At 43.7% G+C, this 22,953-nt stretch overlaps 1 protein-coding gene across 1 annotated transcript; it reads right to left on the bottom strand.

Moving 5' to 3' along the window:
- Positions 1-2,361: 2,361 nt before the first annotated feature.
- Positions 2,362-8,364, bottom strand: PTGS2 (prostaglandin-endoperoxide synthase 2; the record flags this gene model as incomplete). Its single annotated transcript, XM_082002837.1, has 10 exons — positions 2,362-3,318; positions 3,475-3,622; positions 3,784-4,070; positions 5,002-5,248; positions 5,438-5,521; positions 6,327-6,508; positions 6,893-7,036; positions 7,474-7,617; positions 7,728-7,844; positions 8,313-8,364. 10 exons carry the CDS (start codon positions 8,362-8,364, stop codon positions 2,912-2,914), a joined length of 1,812 nt encoding a protein of 603 aa, XP_081858963.1. The 3' UTR covers positions 2,362-2,911.
- Between the last annotated feature and the right edge of the window lie 14,589 nt (positions 8,365-22,953).

Here is a 22,953-nt window from a genome sequence, read left to right as displayed (position 1 = left end):
CTCGCACAGGGGAAGGCAGCCAACAGCGTCGATGAAGACGTGGCTTTTGCAGCTGGCTGAGCCCGCTCTGCTGCGGTTTGCTCTCTGACTGCAGGGGCAAGCTACCGCCGCCGGGAACACGCTCCAGTGCGAAGACCTTGCCCAGCGGCTGGCTGTTGCCCAGAGAAGTTTCCCCTAAGCTTGAAGAGAAATGCCCGAGGAGTGCTCTTGCTTGGGAAAGTGGTGAGAGGAGGTTGGTTACACCAACGCGGTTGTGTGTAACACCAGTGTTGTTCTTTCCCTCTAAAGCATTTGGGTACTCAAGAGGTAGCATTGCTGGCATCTTTACTACAGCCAACAGCAGTTGGCTTCTCCAGGGATGTCAGAGTGAAATCCCCTTTTGCAAGTGACCAAAGGGAAAAAATAACCCTAGCTGGATGACTTAAGTTACAGGGAGCTTGTTTTGGGATATGAGAGATAACAGGATCTAGACTTCAGTGCTGTCGCTGTTACTGGGTGTTGATAATTCCCTGGAATTCTCCATTTACTGTTGAGGGGCAAATAAGATGAAAGAATTGTTTCATACTAAATATTGCTGAAGGAAATCACAAGCAAATGAGCCCATACAGGTAATGTTTTCAATTTATTTATATAAACAACTGCATTTTAAAAACATTCTTGCTCTACAAAAATAAAGTGAAAAACAATTCACAGAATTTTAAATAAATAATCTCAAACATACACATTTATCATGAGCAACTCAAACCCAGCCAAACCCAGCAGGTTGGGTCATAGGTGACTGTTGAAATGTGGCTGCAGAGTACAAAATGCAGAGTGAACATGATTCCTGTTTGAAGCAGCTTATAACCTCACTCAAGTGACATGGGCTAGAGGAATTCCTCTTTACCTACCCCAGAACAACTACATCTGTCCAGACTTGCCTCCCTTTGACTCCAAGGCAAACATTTTTCCTTGTTAGTGGTAGAAGGGTGCTCTGAAGAAGCGTGTTCCAAAGATGGATCTGAATGACAGTTATACATTTAACAAGTGTCCAAGCAGTTTTCACTTATTAGCGTATACAGTACTGACCACCTTTTAATACAAGGTTAGTGAAGTTTTCCCCTTCTTCATGCTTCAAATAGAAAAAGGAAAACAAATGCCCTTCTTTCTCCCAAAGCATTTATACCAAAGACCACCTCAAATCAACCTGGTATTGGTTGCTATAGGAGATCTCGATTCAGCTATTCCTGCGTACAATTACAAACTTACACAGCATAAGGCAATCGGTGTCTCTAAACAAATCAACAGAAACAGAAGTCACAGTCAAACTACTCTACTGCCATAACCGTTACAATGCACGAGCCTCTACAAGTGTTTGAGAGATTCAGATGCAATATAAAACTCAAGTCCTTTTCCACAAGTAGTCAAGGAATTTTGAGCAGGGGCACAGAATACCAGGTTGCTGCTCTATTCCACTCTGAAGTGACTTTTTCTTTTTACCTATAGTTCCCCAGCTGTTTTTATGGGAAGATCATCTTCTACATTTCCTCTCTAGAAATTAAAAGAAAGATACCCTTATATGCAAAGTTTGAAGTGCTGGTACAAGATTCTGTGTAACTTCTTACGTGCCCAGGTGAGACTAGGTATTTTAGTGCTGGATCAGGATGAATAGGACTAAGAGATTTTGTGCTAGCAAGCTTAATTAAAACTGGCTGGCTAAAGCCACTTACTTAAAATGCCTCTGTTTATAAGTTATAAACAAAACATCAGCCCTCTTCCCCCCAATAAGTCACAAATGTGGATTGTGTACATAGACATAGGCTACCTTCAAGTCTTGGTGCCTTGAAGTTTTGCTAGATCTACTCTGTATTCAATTCTCTGCTGCATATATTTACAGAGCTTCTCAGTTTTTACTGTTCCTCAGTAACCTCTGTGTTTTGCGTACACAAAGCTATACTATAGCCACAACCTTAACTAAAGCTATACTGTCCAGCTGTCCTTAAAGTGACAGAGATTAAAGTTATATCATCAAGTAGAACAGAGAACTACAGCTATTAAAAAACGCCCAATGCTTTGGACTAAGTTTAAGACCTCCCCAAACTTGCACAATAAAACATCTGTATCCAAATACAAGCAGCCTTATATTGCAGCCTGAGAATCAGTTATTTCTAAGCTCAATACCTTATTATCATCCTCTTACACAAGTAATACTTCTGTGACATATGCTTCAAAAAACCCAAGTAGGATCCAAGAGAAGTTCTATTTTCTTTAAATAATTACATTTTTAAAAAGTATAATGCCACGTGAAAGTAGATTTACACATAAAAAAATACATATAAGTTACTATACAAAGTGCCTTATCTGCAACAAGGGAGAGGTAGTATCAACAACAAATGTAATGACTTCTGACTTTTACATAAATGAGTCAAGTATATGTATTTTTTGTTAATCTTTGAGTGTTCATACTGAATTCATAATGAGAACTGCCAGAAAAGGTTAAGTCAATTTTTCTTGTACTTTCAGTTCAATGGCCTGTTTTCAAGTTTAAGAAGTTGCCGAGGCAGTAACTCGCTTTTGTAGTGTTACATGACCCAGCAAATGAAAAGACAAAAAAACACCACCACCCTTTGTCAAGTATTAAAAAAGCATTAAAAAAAAAGCTGGAACCTTTGTCCACTTTGGAATACACAGTTCTGTTACAGAAGACTTTAAACAAGGGATTCACCACTGTAGAGCTCAAACACAGAAAATCCCTTTTCTAAATGGAAGCCTTACCTGAGTAAGGAACCTAGGGCAACCCTCACAATGAAGATGCTCAAGTTTTTTTTTTTTTGTTTTTTTTTTTGTTTTGTTTTTTGTTTTTTGTTTTTTTTTAAACCACTTTAAACCATAAATAGAATAAATTATACAGTTAAATAAATAAATAGATGTTTTACAACTCAGCAGATCGCTCTTTCAGTAGTAGTGTGGGGTTGATATCTTCCATTGCTGTTTTTGAGGTACTAACATTAATAGTTGCCTCTGTGGGTTCAGGATTTAAGATGTGGAAAGCAGTGAAAGGACAGCCTTTCACGTTGTTGCAGATGAGCTTCTGTAAGGAGGCAGTATTGATTATCTCAAAGCCCACTTTTCCACCAAAGGTGCTGGGCTTCCAGTACTCGGGGGAACAGATAGCATTTCCCATCAGTCCTTTCAGAGAGAACGGTGCTCCCATCTCCACCATTGTTTCACCAAAGATGGCACCTGGTCGTGGCTTTTCTACAAGGAGGCCTGGATACAGCTCCATAGCATCAATGTCTCCATAAAGCTCTTCCAGTTCAGCTGCCATTTCTTTTTCCCCTGTAATTATTGATGAGTAAAAACCGTAAGTGGAAAAAAATCCTATTTTCATTGCAACACTATCCTGTTCAAGTCCAGCAATAGCATTGCAGGACTCCGTCAGCCATTTTAAGAACAGGGCCCTTGTTGTTAGAAAGGATGAAAAAAAACTCTTACCTGTAAGTTCTTCGAATGATTGGAATGGTTTCAACATGAAGCGTTTCCTGTACTCATTCAAGGACTGGTATCTCATTTGTCTGCTTTGGTCAATGGAAGCCTTTGCTACTTTCTGTACTGCAGCAGGAACATTCTTCCCACCAGCAACCTATTTAATAAAGATGAAAAGTAGTAAGATCTCCCGACAAGAGTCATGAGGAAGTTGTGCTTTTATAGTATGATTAGGTTTGGATAGCTTTATTCCACCCCCTTGTGCCAATGCCCGTTTAGGTTTCTGCTGGTTCACTAGCGCCTTGAGAAAGTACCTACCCTGCCAGCACTTTGCTTGGAGAAAGATTTCACCATATGGGAAAGGCCATGTTCCAGCATTATGGAGTTGTTGTAGAGGAACTGCTGGAAAGTGTACTCCTGGTCGTGTATCTGGAACGTGTCAGGCAGAAGTGGGTGCCAGTGGTACAGAGTATTGAATTCGGCAGCAATTCGGTTCTGGTATTGAAATCGCTGGTTGAACAGCAGCTCAGGATCGAACTTGAGTTTGAAGTGGTAACCACTCAAGTGTTGCACGTAGTCCTCAATAACAATCTTGATTGTCTCTCCTGTTGGTCAATGAAACACAAGAGAATATTGGTACCGGTTCCCCAAGAAACTTTGGATAGTTACCCTCCTCTGAGAGAAAATATCATTTCCAAACTGATCTAAAAATACTATAGTGATCAGGATTAAAAAACCCAAAAAACACAAAACCCCCCACACTTCAACATTCTGTAATACCTTCTAGAAAAGAATTCATGTATTTTGTGACTAAGGGGTGGAACAGCACTTAATATCTCAAGAGTTTTTGGCTGTGGTAGTGTTTCCTACAGCCTGCTTCCCCCCTCAAGACACACTGCCTTGTAAGTTCCACAGAACAGCACACACCAGTATCTACACTGTGTTCAGTTATACAACACTGTCTAGGACAAGAGGTAAGGGTTAATGAAGAAAGTTCGTATCCGAAAGCAGCTTTTGAGACGCTTAATACAATTGTCTTGGTTTACTGTTTCAGTCAGTTTGGGCAAGGTCTTTTCAAGCTTAGTGTGCATCACCATTTACATAAGATGAAATACCACTGAGCAAACAATTAGACAGAAGTATGCAGAATTATGTTTTACATAAATTCCTGACTTAATCACAGCCTTTCTTTTAAAACATACCTGAACTGACCCAACCCCAGGGGAAGAATCCCACAAAAAAACTCCACAAGAGGTCATCTAGCCTCACATGCTTTCTCTCTGAGAAGTGAACCTTAGCTTCCTGCCTTCTCACTGCTTTCAGTTCTGCTTCCCTTAGATAGGGAATTAAGTTATCACTTAGCTCACTTTTCTTCAGTTCCCCGTGACAGGTCAGGGAGGCTCAGACATACACTCTCATGTGCCAATTTAAGTAAGGGCTTTCCCTCTTACTACACCTACTGCAGCTGCAGTAGATAATGGGTAGAAGTGTCACACTTGAGAGGTTAGAGTTGCATGTAGCAGAAGTGACACTCACCTATCAATATGAGTCTGGTGGTTTGGAAGAGCTGCTCATCATCCCACTCTGGATGCTCCTGTTTCAGGATGTCACAGACCCGGTTGTGTTCCCTCAGCCATATTGTAGCGTACATCATCAAGCCTGGGACCAAACCGAACACCTCCTGCCCGACAGAAAACTGCAAGTGTTCTGGTATGTGAGGAGGGTAGATCATCTCTGCCTGAGTGTCCTTCACTGTTGGTGGATACATTTCTCCATCAATCATCTGCCAGGGACAGAGGGAGAAAGAACAAAACAAGAATTGTAAGCTATGATGCTTATGACTTAAGCGCTGCTGAGTCAGTTAGTACTGATTTTAGGCTTACTCTTTAGATCAGCTACACCACGCACAGAGCACTAGTTTTAGGAGTATATGTCATCTGATAAGGCAGACATTTTTTCTGATAAGACATACCTGGTATTTTAGCTTTCCATCCTTTAGAAGTCTCAGTTTAAGTTGTCTCTCCAGAGTCTCTCCATAAATATGATTCAAGTCAACCTATAAAATAAAAGCATTTGGAACATGAAGCCAACATGCATTTTTTGCCATTTTAAGATACGTCCCACTTCTACAGATGCCAATAGGAGTTCATCCCTTACATGTTTACCTTTTAATTATATTATTATTACCTTATAGGTATCATGCACTGATAAATTTAAAATGAAGCCAAATTGTTTCCTGGGAACTGGAGCCATGTCTGCATAAGAGCAAGTTGTTAAATTGACTGACAATTTAAAAGGACTCCGTTTCGAGCATCAGCAACTTTCTACTATGCAGACAGCTCTTTGTATATACACACATATAGACATACCCATTACACTTCTATTGAAGAATATCTACAAAACAGGCAGACCCTAAATGCAAGTATGATTCTGAAGTTCTTTTAAAACTAACTCTCTTCAGTTAGCAGCACACAAGGTACTTTACAGTGCTGGACAGAACTCTGCAACTGTCTGGAAGAGTCCAGAGACGTTCTGGATATTCACTAGATCTAACACACTTTAGGTGAAAGCAGATTCTTGGGAATAATAAAAAAAAGTCAGAGATCACTGTACAAATACTTTAAACAGAACCACAGGCTTTGCACAAGCGGTTCTGACCCAGGAAGAGATGCTATCGAGTGCTGGAATTTTGCCTGAGGAGAAGTTACAGAAGGGGTAAGCCCATCAGAGTGTGGCACACAGCATTGCACAGTATGTGCACCGGTCTTTGTGCACCCAGACAACCTGTAGAAACCATTCTAGCTGCTCAGTAGCTCCTAAGAACTAAGTGCTGCATTCAAGTTACACAGCTATGATCGTACCCCATGGCCGAGAGCTTTGATGAAGCCAGGTCCTTTCTTGTGGTCCGTCTTAAAGAACTGATGAGTGAAGTGTTGGGCAAAGAACGTGAACATCACATTTGTGCCTTGTGGGTCAGGAATAAATTTTTTCCTTAGCAAAAACTTCTCCACAATCAGCTTTGAATCCGGGAGCTCCTTCTTACCTGCAAGAGAAAGAAATAGTGAGATATTCGAGACAGCTATACTTATGCAAGACTTAATGTTGTTCCTAACAACAAAAAGGCTTAAGACTTTCAATGTATTATTGGAGGATGGCAGCATACAAATAGGAGGAATTATCCGATCTTCTGTGCTCACTTTCTTGATTTTTAGAAACTTCTACATTCCCTGGTTTTGGCATGTAACTCAATAATGAGAACCAGAATAGTTATCTTTTAAGTCTTTACATAGTGATCCAAAACATGGCTATTCTTAAAGTCAACTACACTGAAAAAAGGTTATAGAAAATACCATGAGACCTGCTTGCCTAAGAGGGTAAGATAAGTAGAAATTATAAGTGAACATTACGTGTCTGGTTTATTCCTTACCTTTAACACCCATTGGTGTTGGGCAGTCAAGTCCCACTGGTGGAAGGCTTCTCGTGTAATAGGAAAGATTGGAATAAGCTTCCCAGCTTTTGTAACTATAATCACTATTGTAAGTTGGTGGGCTGTCAATCAAGTGTGATCTTGCTGAAAAAGAAAAGAGGGTTTTTTTTAAAAAAACGTACATTTTAGTCTCGAAATATCTTTTCCATCTATTTTGGCAGCCTGGCATTGACAAATTCCACACATATCAGCTACTGATGTTAAACAGGATTACAGTTACTGAGTAACAGGACTGGGTCCTGGATTATCAGATGGATCAAACTATTAACATGAGAAGTTTGATGCAAGGTTTATGTTAGGAAAATCCTAAATTAGAATTAGAGCAAAACGCACATCCATTTCAAAGCATGTTTCACACAAGTCTGCATCATGCAGAAATCTTAAATTTTGTTTAGAGTGTTTTCACCTTAGTGCATTTTAGCTTGCTGACTTTACATATGGACCAATCAAGTGCAATCTTGTGGAACCCTACAAGCAACTGCTGCCAGTTAAGAGGACTAGAAGAGAGAACTCATACTTACACGTTAATACGTATCTCATAATAGCATCTCGTAAGAAGGGAATGCTGTTGATGATATTCCAGGCTCCCTTGAAGTGGGTGAGGATGTAGTGGACAGTATTCGGCGAAGGTTTCAGTGTTAGCCTCAGCCACGTGAAGAATTCCGCTGTGAGCATCGACAGAGAGACTACTTAAGTAAGCTATCAAGAATAATCTGCAATCCCAGAACTGATTTCTCAAATTTCATTCCCACAAAAAGAGGTTAAAGATACTTACGTGTCGTACAGTTTTCCCCATAAAATCCCGTCCTTGTACAGTCACATTCATACTGATCAAACCCTGTTGTCATGCACACCCCTCTGTTCTGGCAAGGGTTGGAGCAGCAAGGGTTGGCTAGAACGAAACGAAACGCGCCAGTTAGCATCTTCTATAGCCACACCGGTGTTCGCAGCTCGCTGGGCTAACTCTTCCAACTCAGGCAGGCAATGCCCCGAAGGTCAGGGCTTATCAGGAGGGAGGGAGAGAGCATCCATTTGCATTAGCCTTTGGGCTACTACAGGTAGTAGTTATTAACAAAAGCATAGGAATTTGTGCTTCCCGACAGCAATAAACCGCCTCAGAAGGGCTGGGTTCTTATACACACAGGGCCAAGGGAGGCCTGACAGCCTTTCTACCACACGTCAGATAGTCGCGAAATCACAATATAAGGGGGGGGGGGGGGGAAGAGTAGAAGGTGGATCCCTTCCGCAGCCGAAGAGAACAAAAAAGAAATCCCCATGCGCGGTTTGGATCCCGCTCACCCGCGGCCGGACCCGCTCCTGCCCCCGTGAAGGCGGACGGGACGAGACGGGACGGACTCACCTGCGTGGCCGGCCGCCAGGAGCGCGGCCACCAGGGCGCAGGGCAGGATCATGTCCCGACGGCGCTGGCGCTGCGGCGGGGCTGCGGCTCGGACTCTGCGGGTACTCGGCGCCGAGAACCCAATGCCGCTCCCAGGTAGGCGCCCGCCTATTTATCCCCGGCGCCGCGGGTGAGTCACCCCCGCTCCGCCCGCCGGAACTATCACGAAATGGGGATTTCGCGCCGCTGCGCGCCGGCCCGGCCCGCCCCGCCGCCCGCTCCCACCTGCCGCGCAGCGGGGCCCTCTGCTCGCCCCCGGGTGCCGTCACGCTGCGGGGGGGGCGCTGAGGTGGCGGCGCCGCCGTCGTCCTGCCCCGGGCGAGCCTCCGCCGCGGCGCTGCCCGCCGGGGGGGCCCGGGACGCGGGCGCTGAGGCGAGCGCCTGCCGCGGCGGGCGGGAGGCGCGGCTGCGGTGGCCCGGGTCCCTTTTGGGTCCCCAGCGGCCTCGGAGGAGGAGGCGCTTTCACGGAGGCCGCTCCTCAGCGCCCGCGCTCGTCAGATCCCCCTCGGCGCCGCCGGCGCCTCCTTGGCGGCGGCCGCCATGTGCCGGACCACACGCGTGCGCGGCGCCCCACGAGGTGCCGAAGTCCCCCCCCCTCCCCGCCCCCGAGTTTTCTGACCCCCACAAACGCCGTTTTTTCCAAGTGATGCTTTAAAAAGGCAGCTCCCGCCCGCGGCACCGGGCGGGTGCCATTAGTACCTGCCGGCGCTTGGGTTCCCCTCTGCCCGAGGCGGCGCGGAGCGCCCTGGGGAGCAGGGGCTGGGTCGTTAATGAGGTGATTTTAAGATGTCGGTTAAAGAAGGGGTTGGAGGGCTCTTCTGCTCCGCGCACGCGAACGGGGCTCGCCGCGGAGCGCCCGTGTTGCCAACGAGCGCGCGGCGGGGAGCGATGGGTGCTGAGCGTATTTAATTTTATTTCTGTACGTTTGTGTTTCTGGTGAGAGCAAATCCCGGTATTAGGCCTCTTGTTTTGACGTGACCAGTGACTTTTCCCCAGTGCTTTTGCTTTAAAATCCACCCCCCGCGCTGTACAGCCGCTTTGTAAACAATTCTGTGCTCATTTCCTTCAAATGCTGCACAGATTTTGCCATTTGAGGATGCTTCACCTTTTTGTCATAGCCGATTTTTTTTTATTTAATCAGTACGCTCTTAACTACTATTTTTAATCATCATTGCATGTGGAAAATGTATTATGAAATGAGTAGGATGTAACACGGTTGTGTAATTCTCTACGGTGTGGTGCTGGGGGCTTGTGGCCGTCTTCCCATCGCACTTTCGCCCTTCATGTCAGCATTAAACGCCAAAGGGGGGAAAAAAATTCCATTGCTCTTTCAATATAAGTATCTTCGGAGGTTTGATGCTGATTGTCTTTAAATCACAAATGGGTGACTGGACAGAAAGTGGATTTGGGCCAGTTTAAACAAAATCTTATTTTTGTCCCGGAGGAGTTATATTGTGGTCAGTGAATAATTTGTATACAGCAGCAGCCCTGCTAGATGTTTTAGAGAATGGTGGACGAAAGTCTGCAGCCACATGATTCTTCTGGGCTTGGAAGAGGCATCTATTACGTGTTTATGTATTTGCACGCATGGGTGTAAGAAAACGACTGGCCTTGGTCATACGCTTGGAGCAGAGGATGGCTGTCATGAGCCGTAGGTCACCGCAGGCCCTGGCTATGTGCAAGGCTTGTAACTGCGGCTCAGTCTTATCAGGTGTGAAAGGGGTGTTTTGTTCCTGCATTACGAAGTGTCATGAGCCAAACTGTCTAATTATGAGGCACCGGTAATGCCTGGCGGAACAGGGTATCGGGAGGGATGCACGGCACGCACGATGCTGTAGATCAAGAGTCTGGCTTCGTAGATTTTGTACGTCCATTTTACGCTGATTTTCTTCTGTCTTACAGAATTGCATTTTACTGATGCTGTTAGATAATAAGGCTTTACGGAAAACACTTGGCCAGTGGGACGTTACGTTTTAATAAGGTACATAGGAAAACGTGTATCCAGAAAACGTCTCTAGGGTGTAGAACCAGCAACGTTAAGGGGAAAACTGAACTAATTGTGTGCAGCTGGAGAATTACCCCATAAATGATAGCACAAAGCTAACTGTGCTGTGATTTGGAGGGCCCTGGGGACACAGGTAGCTGAAACTGCTTGAAGTTTTCAATTATAAATAACCAATGTGCAAAACCAAGCAGCAGGGCAGAAGTTCAGCCTTGGCAGAGGACACTTCTCCTTGGGAACGGGCACTTTTTGCAGCTGAAGAAGCAGTCGGCACACTTCACCTTCCACCCTGCCCTACACATGGTGCAGCGTGAGCTCTCTGTAAGTCTGTTTTCGGCCTGGGAGGGTCACTTGTGCGTCTGGTAGCTGCAGTGTAACTGAAAGGATTCTTCAGCTTTCCAAGATGATGGAAAATCGGGGAGATACGATAATAGTGCTGTTTTTCTGAAGGCCGCCCTTCTCCACTTGTTGTTTTGGGATTGTCTATAATAAAGAACTGATAATATGTTGGAACGGGAATTTTTCTTAGAAATAAAATAGTTTGCTGTGGCAGGATCCGCCACCAGGTGGAGATTTTATGCATCAACTACACGTGCTCTTTTTTTTTTTCTTTTTTTTTTTTAGCGTATAAACTGTCTGCAAAAACTCAGTATTATCTTTACTTCTGCAATAGTTATTTTAAGTGCCCTTTGCTCCAGCTGAAAGCAGCCTGTGGAACAGAGTAGCTTCCTCAACCTCAATTTTTTTACACTGGCTGAAATTTCTGGAGGAGGTGATTCCCTGAAAGATGTTTGTTCCTGTTTCTATTTTAGGTTTAACTGCATACGAAAGGTTACATATAAAATGTATATAAAATTCACACCTCTTTGCTGAGCTCAGTTTACTGTTTCCTTAAGGCAAGGTTTCAGGGCAGTGTTGGCAGAAGATCCAGCAATCCGTAAGGATTGACATGCATCAGTCAAAGACTCCCACTGAAGGAAGGGGAGATGGAGCGGCAGCTGGGAAAATGTTGACACCAGCTACTTCATTTTTGCACTGACTCCTGAAAATCCAAGGCAAATGCCATTGTTCTAATAATGGTGATTTTCCTGAGATGGCATTTGTGTGGAAGGCAGATCGAGGCTTTGCAAAGTCCATCACGTGTCTTCCTTGCAAGGCGTGTACAGCCTTTAAGCACAATTTTCAAAGCAACAAAATCTTTCCAGCGAATGCATTTCCCTCCCCCTGATTATTTTAATTCATTTTATCCGTAGCTATGGTTCAGTGGGATAAATTAGTAAATTCCTCAATTCTCATAGGGAATATTTTCACCCTTGAAGTTCTGCCCAGAGAGGTGATGGAGTCACCATCACTGGAAGTGTTCAAAAAATGTGTAGATGTGGCATTTCGGGACATGGTTTAGGGGGCATGGTGGTGTTGGGTTGATGGTTAGACTTCATGATCTTAAAGGTCTTTTCCAACCTTAACGATTCTGTGATTCTGTGGAATTCCACTCTGCCATTCAAGGGTCGTTTCTTAATGACTGCATGTGGAAATTAAGTCATTAGTCTGTACATAGTGGAATATAAACTAATGCAGATTTTTTTGCCCCAAAAGTAGGTAGAGCCCCACCTGACAAAAAAACGTTGGTTTTGACAACTTTTAAGGAAGCAGAAAGTGTCTGAACGCAGAAGGATTCACTGAATATTACTGTCCTCTTGCTGGATGTTTGGTTCTTACTGTATGACATATATATGATAAATGATGATAACGCAGCTCATTTCTGCTCTTCTTCCTGTTCAGATGATACTCTATTTAAGCTCAATTAATTTAATAATTTACAGTCCAAGCCACATAAAGCTCTGTTTTGTAACCAAACTTTGCAAGGCTAAGCTGTCATTGCAAATTGTTAAATAAAAGACAGGGAAAAAAATCAAGTAATTTTAAGTAACTTGGATGTAAAAAGATAAATGGATCATTTGGAATACTTTTTGTTCTTCCAAAATTTCGAGTTGTAGCTATCAAAAAAGGAATTGCGCAAAATAATTGAACTACCAGATTATATTGTGCTTTTAAAAAAAAATTTAAAAATGACTTTGTCATCAGATGCGTGGGAATGACTCGCAGAGGCTTTCACCGCGAGCCGCATGCTGTACATGTCAGAGAAATGTGCTAAACCGAAAGGCAAGATGAAGTAGGATTTATAATTTTCGGGGAAAAAAAATGGAAGTAAACACAAGGTGTTTATAATACTGCCACTTTATGACTATAAATTACCTCCCCAAGTTGGTTTAAAAATCAAGTGTTAAGAGTTTTTAGTGCCTTTTTGTTCGTCTGTTGTTTTCTAGCTGTCCCGTCTTTCTATAGGGTCTAAGAACTTGAGGTTCTTAGAGGACATGTGAGTTTATTCTTCTTTTGTGTCATATTTGGTGAAAATAACAATGTAATCTACCTTTATGTTGCAGATCTGTTAAAATTGTGTCCAACAGCGAGAGAAAGGATTCTGTGGAATATCTTAGAGAAGTATTCCTGGGAAAATTGCTTTTCCAGGAAAAAACCCACATCTTCTCACTAGTCCTGCTCACTGCTGAGTTGATTGCACAGTACGCTTTGGAGTTGAGACAAAATAGAGCACGAGTAGCTGTCTGGGTGCCAGGAAGATTTTGACTTCTGCCGAGTTTCACCTGCACAGTGGGGTGTCTGGCCACTTGCAAGGTAAGGGTGGCCAACAGAAAGGCTCTGATAGAGCGGTGCTGGTCTGAACATTCCTGGGGAGAGAGCATGAGACCGCAAAGGCTGCCTGCGGTCCCTAGTGAGGTGCTGATGAAGTGAGCTGCTCATCTCCACTGCCGCGAGCACTCGGTGTTTTTCTCAAACAGTGAGTAGACGATGCACAGTGTTAAATAAAGGTGTATTTCTGTTCGTAGTTACAAAGATCCACACCTGAGCCTTGTCAGCTTTATGTCCACCACGAGCTCAGAGGTGAAACATGCAGTGTGTGTGTCTATCACAGCTGCTCCGAAGGAAGCCCGGTGTTTGTGACATGTGCACAGAAAAATGAGTGAAATATTTATAGGTACTCCATAAAGCAGAATGAAAGAAAACACTTTTCCCCTATCCATTGTTTGCAGTTACAAGTTTCTATTAAAACGGAAAAATCATCCAGCCAATAGATTGTATAGGATCTATGCATTATGTGAAAAGAACCTGGGTAAAGCAAAGACTCCTCATACTGGCTAGTTCAAAGGAGCAAATGTCAAAATCAGTGGGTTTGCTTGCACTTAAACAAGCACTGAATTTATTCTGGAGCCTTTTTAATATGTTTCCAATGTTCTCCCTTCCTTTGAGATTATGGGAATCTCATCGTCACGTTTAATAGTGCAGTAATTTCCTGGCAAGCGAACCAGTTTTATTTCTTCAGTCTGTACTTTTCTGCTCTTTTATTGCAAAATGTGCTCGGTCTGAAGTTTGCTATCACAGCTTTAATACGTTGCATCCGAAGCGAAAACACACTCTGAGGCTGATGGGTACAAAGATACGATAACAATTCTGGATGTTCTGAAAATGTTCTTGAAAATTTAAGGACCTTAGGAGGAAGTCATTGTCTTTACGCTTCTTTCGCTGCCTCCTGCTAATCAGAAATGTGTTAACAGAAGTGTCCAGTTATGTAGTTGCTTTAAACTTTCGTGTAATCACCCCCTGGTTTCTCTGGCCAGGCAACTGGGCTGCCTGTTCTCTGTCTCTTTGCCTGTGTCCCCATGGACCGTTCCAGTCATTTGGATCCTGGTTTCATTGGCACCCTTAGGTTCTGCTGGAAAACGAAAATACTCCATTACCTGGATTTAAAACAAGGGAAGTTTGTTTATTTTTCCAGGAAAATCACAGCAAAAAGGTGTCTCATTTGTTGAGTTTCTAGACTACTGAAGTTGTTTTCTGGAACGTAAAAGAAATTTGTTCCAGTCAAAAATACATATGAATATAGAGCATGTGAGATCTGGGAACTGGACTGCCTTGCACAGTGCCACAGAAATACCACGGACAGTGATGGGCAAGAAACGCTTGTGCATGGGCTCAGGCTGCCTCCACAGATTGTTTCAGGGAGACGAGGGGCATGAGGTTGAGGTGGGAGATCAGTTAAATGGGGTAGCTACGGGCGTTGATCATTGCTTAGGAAAATGGGAGTATACCTTATTATCCAAAGCAGTTTGGGTTGGGTGGGTTTTTTTTTTTCCTCCTGGAATTATAAAAGGTGTACAAAAATAAGGGGATGGCACAAAAAGCTATGGCTGATTTAGGGAAGACCTGAGCAAGTTTGGGCCCCATTTTTTTTTCCCCCTTTACAAAAAAGCTTGCCTTTGCACTCCAGCTACGGAAGACGACACATAAATCCACTACTTGTGTTTTATGTGGAAGTCAAGAGGAGTTTTGGGGGATGCTTTCCAATATGGAAGATTGTTGTTTCTATCATTAACATCTGCTTGGAGTAAAACCCGTTCAAGTAACCCTTTCCATGCTGCTGTTTTTATTAATGTCTCCGAGTTCTTGTTTTAATCCTCTGACATTCTTGACAGATTCCGCTAAGAGTCAAAGGATGGAGTGAAACTAAGGTGAAAAGAGTGAAATTACATCAAATTTAGTGGGACGAGATGTGAAATGTGACACCTGTACACTTCACCTTCATTGTTCTGCATCTTTGGCCACGTTTCTGCCAGGTAGGCCTGTTTGCTTTGCAAATTCTTTGCCAGTTAGCTGTATTATAATGTGGCTATAGGGCATTTGTACACTTCTTGCTATGTAGTAAACATCAATTTGTCACCAAACTAGAGAGAAAAAGAGCACAAGAATTGCTCATTAATAACAGCTAAACTTTGAATCTCCGTCTTATCCAAAGCAAGGTTGAGCTCTTCGCTTTGGGAGGCGACTAGACATTGAATTCACGTTATTTTAAATGAAAGTTAATGAACGAAGCCTCAGCAGAATGGCTTCCAGAACCCTGTGTTTTGTTTTTCAGTTGAAATCTATTAGACAATATTATTCTTTTCCTCATTTGCAAACTTGGTAGTCACAAATTCAGTCCTGCCTGACTAGTTCCTGAAAAACAAGACCTAAATGACTTAAACTCGGCTTGAAGCACTCTAGGACGAACTTTTTCCAGGGAGTGTAGATGAATGGAGTATGAAGCACAACATTTTTATCCCATATGATAGTTTGAGTTTGAGGCAGACTCTGAAAATTTGATCTGTCCCTTTTTTTTTCAGGTGGCAAGATGTTTAATTTCTTTTTATGGTGAATTTAAAGGAGAAGGCCATAAACATAAGATACTCGTTTTCGGCAGCCACACTCTGGATCAGACCTATGGATTTTTTTAAATTTGAAATTATCTTATTTGAGGGGATCTTATCTATGGGATTTTCTTCCTATTTGAACTGTACCTATTAGAATGGAAAATATTTTTCATTCTTAATTGAATGAAGAAAAACAAGTTTTCATTGTTAGCAACTGGCTACCAAACTTAAACTATGAACTTCTCCGCTATTGTAATTATGTTCACTTTTTTTTTTGTTTTAGCAGAGACCCTGTTTTTTTCTCCATGCAACCTCAATATGTTCTGTATTTCCTATGTAGACATGCGATCACAGTTAGCTCTGAAAAATATGTCATGAAATTTTGTAACTCACATAAAGAAGTGTCAGCTGACATTTTATCTGCTTTTTGTCATCTCATAAAGCGGCTGTAACTCATATTAGGGTAATTGCTTCTCTTACGCCATTTATAGCAAGCACTGTATATCAAAACCATCAAAAGGCTGTCTTCCTGTGGAAAACCTCCACAGAAAACCCATCCATAGAGAGAAGATTTGCAAATACTACGTTCCTCATTGCAGATGCTGGAATTTTCTTTTATTTTTTTACTTCCTGCTTAACTTCCAGTGAATTCTTTCATCCAGTCTCACGCTCTTTTGTTGTGCAGCTGAAAGCTGGTCTGTTGTTATGGAGAAAATAACATACTTTGTAATTTTCCATCGCTTTCCAGCATGCTGACATTAAACTGGATAAAGCAAACTGTAGTAGGTTTTACTGAGTAGAAAATTGTTTCAGCATAACGCTTTTTTACATCAAACATCTCTGCGTCCTAAAGTTTATTTAGTTTTATTCATTAATCCCTTTTCTCATTCAGTTTACAGAAAGTGAACTTTATTTCTGCAAAGAAGAGATTTTTTTCATTCTACAAGAGCATTTCCCAGATCACTTTACAACAGTGCAAAACCTGCTGTTCCATCCAGTAACTTCAACTCTGCAGGGTTTTGTAAGGTTTTCTGAAAATTCATAGTTTCATAAGGTAAGCTGCTTTTAGTCACTAAAAGAAGTCCACAGATCCTGTAGATACAACATTCACGGGTGTATTCATCACATGCTGAAATATAAGAGCTGAGCCCAGGATGTGATCAAATGCTCCTTTATCATGTGGCTGAAACAGAGTCTTTCGTTACAGACACATATATTGTATCTCAGGTATAATCACTTGCCAAAAGAGAAAAAAGCAGCAGCACTTCTGCATAAACTGCATAAAACAAACCATGATAGGATTTACTGAATAAAAGATTGAATCTAACTCCACTTAAAACATTTATCCATATATATAACTATGTACACTGACGCGGAAGTCTCGGACACGACGCGTACGACCAATATGATCAGGTCGATGCCGTTTATTGTCTTGTCTGACTCCAATATATATCATAATTTTCGCTTAGTCACCGCGCACACACTCACGATTGGTTACAGCTTGTTACACACATTATGGCAATTGGCTATATACAAGATACCACGCGCTGTCCATGCGCCTCTCACACAGTCAAGATTCGCTGCCTGCAGGTGTCCATGCGCTCCTTTGGTGCTTCTTAGTTGTTTACCACAGCTCCTTCTCCTCAAGGCCGAGCCGTGCAGATATCCAGCTGTTTACCAGCTTCTCAATGCCACAGCTCCTTCTCCTTAAGGTCGAGCCGTGGAGATCAACGCCACAGCTCCTTCTGCTTAAGGTCGAGCCATGCAGGGTGATCCCAACATCTCCCCCTTTTTGTTTATCTATAAACAAAACCTGATGGATCATTCGCAACCCGAGGACTGTGAGGAAGATGGACCATAGGTACATTCTTGTATCGTCCTGTGCCGCGAACTCAGCCTAGCAGTCGGTAGGTGCCAGCTTTACGTGGGCGTCCCCACGGAGGCAACGGTGGCCTTGCCGTACACCGGCCCACTGCCCTTCGGGAAATCCCGGTATTTACACATTTGCAGAGGAACGAATTTCGACACACGTGGCCAGCGAGTGTCGGAACACGCCTCGGTTGTCACCTTTTAACACAGGGAGCCTATGGCGTATGTGCCCGCTGGCCAGACGTGCTGCACGTGCCACAGCCATCCTGTCTATTGGTTCGTAGGCTTTGTTCACGGCACGCCTCGGTTGTCACCTTTTAACACAGGGAGCCTATGGCGTATGTGCCCGCTGGCCAGACGTGCTGCACGTGCCACAGCCATCCTGTCTATTGGTTCGTAGACTTTGTTCACGTGGCATCTTACCATAATCCAGCAGTCACATATCAACTCTGCTTAAGCCAATAGCAGAATGTTACAAGGCCAACAATCTAGCGATGAAAACTACTCCTAGCGATGGAAAAAGCGCCTGCACAAAGCTATGAAAACCAATATTATATCTTACCAGAGGATTTGTAGTTATAGAGCGCTTTGCCCTAAAAGCTTTCCATGTTCCTCTAATGATACTGCTAATTTCAGTGTGATTTACCCATACATTTTCTTTTGGCTGAGGTGGCATCCAGATTGTGATGACACCTGATAGTGTCAAGATGTGTCCGACGATGACGACGGTGACTGTTTCACCCATGGTTTTACCCATTTTGCGGGTACCCAACAAGTTCCAGAATCTGTGATGACACAAGCATACCCTCGTCCCCAGGTTAGCAGTTGAAAAGGTCCTTCCCACACATTCTTTTCCAAATTTTTAACTTTTACTTGCACATTTTGCGTTAACTCAAACAGACTTCCTGTCATTCCATGTAAAAGGACCATTATGGGAGGTTCTGTTTCTCCTTCTGCTAGACGTAAATAATTTAACACATATAAGGCTTTATTCAAATGTTCTTGCGGTGGTGTGGTAGCCTCTCCCCCTTTTGGTTTTGAGCGTGTTTATCTAACAAAGCTAATTCATTGGATGTGTAAAACACTCGTTTGAATTATTAGCTAGCCAAACATTCCTTATTACTTTTTGAACCATTCCTTGTAGACAGTGTAATAAACACGGTACAATAAGCATTATTATTAAGATAACAAGTAATCTAACAACTGCCCCTTTAACTAAGTCTTGTAACCATCCGCTTAGGCCCAAGCTTGACAGCCATGATTCGAGGCCAAGCAAACGTGTCTTTAACTTGTCTGTTAACTCCTTCAGTTTTTGCAATTGTTGAGTTACCATCTGTGAGGTATCTGTTAAATTCATCCAACGCATGCCTTCAAACTCCTCACACCCGTGCCCTTGGGCCAAAAGTAGGAAGTTGATTGCTGCCCTATTTCGAGCACCCAAAAAACTTCTGGCAGATTGCAAGTTACCCAAAATTCTCTATCCCCCAACTCTGTTACACCATATACACCGTGGGGAGAGTGTCTTATTGAAATATACTCTTTGATTCCCTGCAAAAGAAATGATACGTTTGTGACAATAAGTACAACGACATAGAACAAACCCACAACACCGTTTTACAAATACGGCACATTGAAGTTCCTGCTCTTGAACGTCCAGGGAGTGCCGCTGAGACGGTCAACGAGCCGTCATTCCCCACACAAAAGAGTGAAAGCATCAGCTGGCGGTATGTCGGAGTTGACAGCGTCCGTGGGACGTGTGACAGGATCTTCTGGACTTACCGCTGGCCGTACCGACCTGGCCGGTACCCAATTCGCTCCATCCCCTCCCCTCTGCCAAGGTCTCTTGTCTCGTGCCTCGCCAATGTTGGGCAGGGTCGTATCTTGACTTGGGGGAAGGATCGTCCCAGGCAGCCCTCTCCTGTTGCAGCACGGGCGACCAGCGCTCGTGTTCCGGGTCAGGAGGCGGGGGCCAAGGAGGACTCGCCACCTCCGTTGGTTGCGTTAGCGGTGGGACGGGGGCGGGCGGGGGTCACTTGTTCTCATCATCCCCAGCTCGGCCTCCCTTCTCTCCCGGGGCTGCGGCAGCGGCGGCTGCGGCAGCGGCAGCTGCCGCCGCCGCCGTCCGCTCCGATTTTATCGCCTTTATAGAGTCTCTGACTAATCACCAGGTTGTTAATACTTTTGCAGCCGTATGATCCCCTTTGGAGGCTGCCTCAAACACCAATTTCCCTGCTTTCTCCCAGGTAGGTAACTCAAAAGCTGTTGCAGAGTCTGCTGCTAGCCCCTGGCTCTTCAAAACAGGCTCGAATAGCAATCGCCACATTGTTCCTAGCTCCGCTGCTTGCCCATCTCCTTTCGAGACTCACCCCATTGATCTTTCACATGGGCACACAGGGGAACACTGAGTACATTGTTCTGGGCAACGTTGTCCCGTCTTGCCCTCACATACATCATCGTAGATCTGTTTCTCTGACTTATCTAATGCAGCCGGTTCACCCGGTGCATCTGGCACCTCAGGAGGTGCAGTCGGAGTCGCTGAAGGTCCTGGAGCCTCTGACTTGGTTAAAAAGGGATTGGTTGAAGACGGTTTAACAGCCTCCTCCATATCAGCTGCAGCTTTTCTCTCTGCCTTTAAGGCTTTTAATGTGGTTAATATCAACTTCCACGCCGTCACTAACTCTGCAGCAGTTTTATCTCCGTTCCCAATATGTTCCTATAACATTTTTCCTATCTCCTCCCACGTCTCTGCATTTAAGGCAGATGGATCAGGGGGGTACCCTTTCTTTCGGCTCCAAATTAGAAGCCTTCTACGTGTATATTCATCATATTTCAGTCCTCTCTTAGAGAGCATATGCGGCAGGAGTCTGACCATCGCCCCTTCTTCAGGCGATGCGTTCTGCCTTTAGTTCTTTTAATGTCTCTAGGATCAACCTCCAGAGCATCGGAAACTTTATACTGTCTTTGTTGCCTGTGCTGACTTCATCCCACAGTGCTGCGCCAATTCCTTCCCAGATCGGATCTCAAAAGCCTCACTTACTGAGGGGATTAGTCCTTTTTGCCGCGCCCATACCAATAATCTTTTTAGGCCGGCTTCCTCATACTGTTCACCTCTCTTGGAGAGGATATGTTGGAGGAGCTTAACCACTGCTTCTTCCTCTTTTGTTAACGTGGACCCCATCTCCTCCCCAGCCGCTCACCTGATCAGGGCGAGATTCCAACAGTTCCCTCGGTTGCGCGAGCGACTTCCAGGCACGGGGCAGTGCCTGCTACGGCTGGCTTCCGCACCCCCGTTGCTGTCTCTGCTGCTCCGGGAAGCATCGACGAGAGGGTCCCTGTTCGGCGCCACCTGACGCGGAAGTCTCAGACACGACGCGTACGACCAATATGATCAGGTCGATGCCGTTTATTGTCTTGTCTGACTCCAATATATATCATAATTTTCGCTTAGTCACCGCGCACACACTCACGATTGGTTACAGCTTGTTACACACATTATGGCAGTTGGCTATGTACAAGATACCACGCGCTGTCCATGCACCCCTCACACAGTCAGGATTCGCTGCCTGCAGGTGTTCCTGCGCTCCTTTGCTGCTTCTTAGTTGTTTACCACAGCTCCTTCTCCTCAAGGCTGAGCCGTGCAGATATCCAGCTGTTTACCAGCTTCTCAGTGCCACAGCTCCTTCTCCTTAAGGTTGAGCCGTGCAGGGTGATCCCAACAGTACACTATATATATATATATATATATATAAAATCCACATATATAACCCTATATAACTATAAATTATTAGTATCTCCAGAATATTATCAAGCACTCAAAAAAAAAAAGTCAAAGTGCACAAAATTAGCACTGCCTGAGTGCAGCTCATGTACTGCTTCTAATGTAGGCATTTGTCTGATGGGATGCTGAGTTTTTTCCTGGAAGGCTTTGATGTGCAAGGCTCTGCGGAGTGGTTCAGTTCCCTGGGCACTTACAGTCTGTAAAGGTACATGACTGCCAGTGGCTGTGCGGAGATGGATTTATTAACTCGGGCAGTTCACTGTAAACTTTTGTCCTTAAAGTAATGCTTAATAGAAGCATTGGGATATTTTTTCAATCTTCAGTACAAGAATGCAATGTCTCATGATGATTTTCCACTCTCTTAGCTCCTGATGAGTTTTCATCAAAGTCTAATATATCGCAATAAATTTTCTATATGTGAAGCTCACATGTGAATAATTGTGAAAGCTTATGCGTACAGTGCGGTAAGACAGACTTTTTGTTAGGGCTTTTACATTTGCAGTACTTGATGGGACTTTGGTGATCGACAGCAGAATCTCACAAGGTGGAGGCACCTACAGTGCGTATAATAACATTCAGTGGAGATTTATTTTGGTGCAAGTCTGTGGAAGCATGAAGTGTTCTCAACTTGTCCACTGGTTTTAAAACACTGCTTTGCAAGTATTGCAAAGGTTGCTGTGTTGGTTGCTGTGACAGCTGCTGTACTTGCTGTGATCAGAAAATTAAATTTAAAGAAACTCCCTTGGGGGCTGTAGTGTGATCAAACACATCTTGTTAAGTAATGACCTTGAGTGCTTTGAGAAGGGGGCAGCTCGACTCTGCAACTCCCTGATGTGAGCCCACAGAAGAAGATGCCATCAAGGTACATTCTTCAAGGTACGTTCTTCATTGAGGACTAGATGTGGATTAAAATGTTGATATTAAGAGGTTGAGTTCATTAAAACTGCCTCTAGCTCTTCACAGGGTGGGAAGCTGGAGGAGTCATCTGGTGTCAGACAAACAAAAATGTTCCATGACACAAATCTCTCGGCAGCTCTTTGGGATGGACAGTGGACTGTGCCTGCACAAATTATAGTAATAAATAGCTTGCACCGGGGTGGGGAGGTTCCTGGAGCAGGTTGTGCCCAGTGCAGGCTACCCAAACTCCCAGGTCTCCTTTCTAGTCATCTCTATTTCCAGAATGAAATCAGGAGTGTTTTCCAGTATTCTTGTTATGGCTTGTCACTTTGCCTCACTTCCACTCTTGCTTGTCACTCTTGCAATTGAAAAGGAAGAAAATAAGAAATAAAAGGGACAAAATGATATTAAATGAGTGGTTACTGGTGAGGGAAAAGGACTCAGAGACCAGATAAAAACTGTTCCCCATGATGCTTTTCCTTAAAAGGCCTTTAGGAACTCAAGCAAGTGGGTAACTTGCTCAAATTATTCGTAGTTACCAATAGGAATTGGAGGCACTTTAAGAAATCTTGCGAGTTAAACTACTTGGGTTGGAACAAGAGTTTTAATCCAGGAAGATTCTGCCAAGAAAAGGCACAGCTCAGGAGAGAAAATCTGGGAGAAACTCCTCCTTTTTTCAAAGTGAAATTAGATGATTGTGAGGGAGACATAACATCATGTTATGTTTTGCCAAGACATATGACTCTAAGCACAGGCAAATCATTTAGAAATTGTTCAAATGCTTTTATGCTT

This window comes from Phaethon aethereus, assembly GCF_964289735.1.
Source record: "Phaethon aethereus genome assembly, chromosome: 8".
Lineage (NCBI taxonomy): Eukaryota > Metazoa > Chordata > Aves > Phaethontiformes > Phaethontidae > Phaethon > Phaethon aethereus.
The sequence above is the reverse complement of the archived record's forward strand: the minus strand, read 5'-3'. Positions and strand labels throughout refer to the sequence as shown.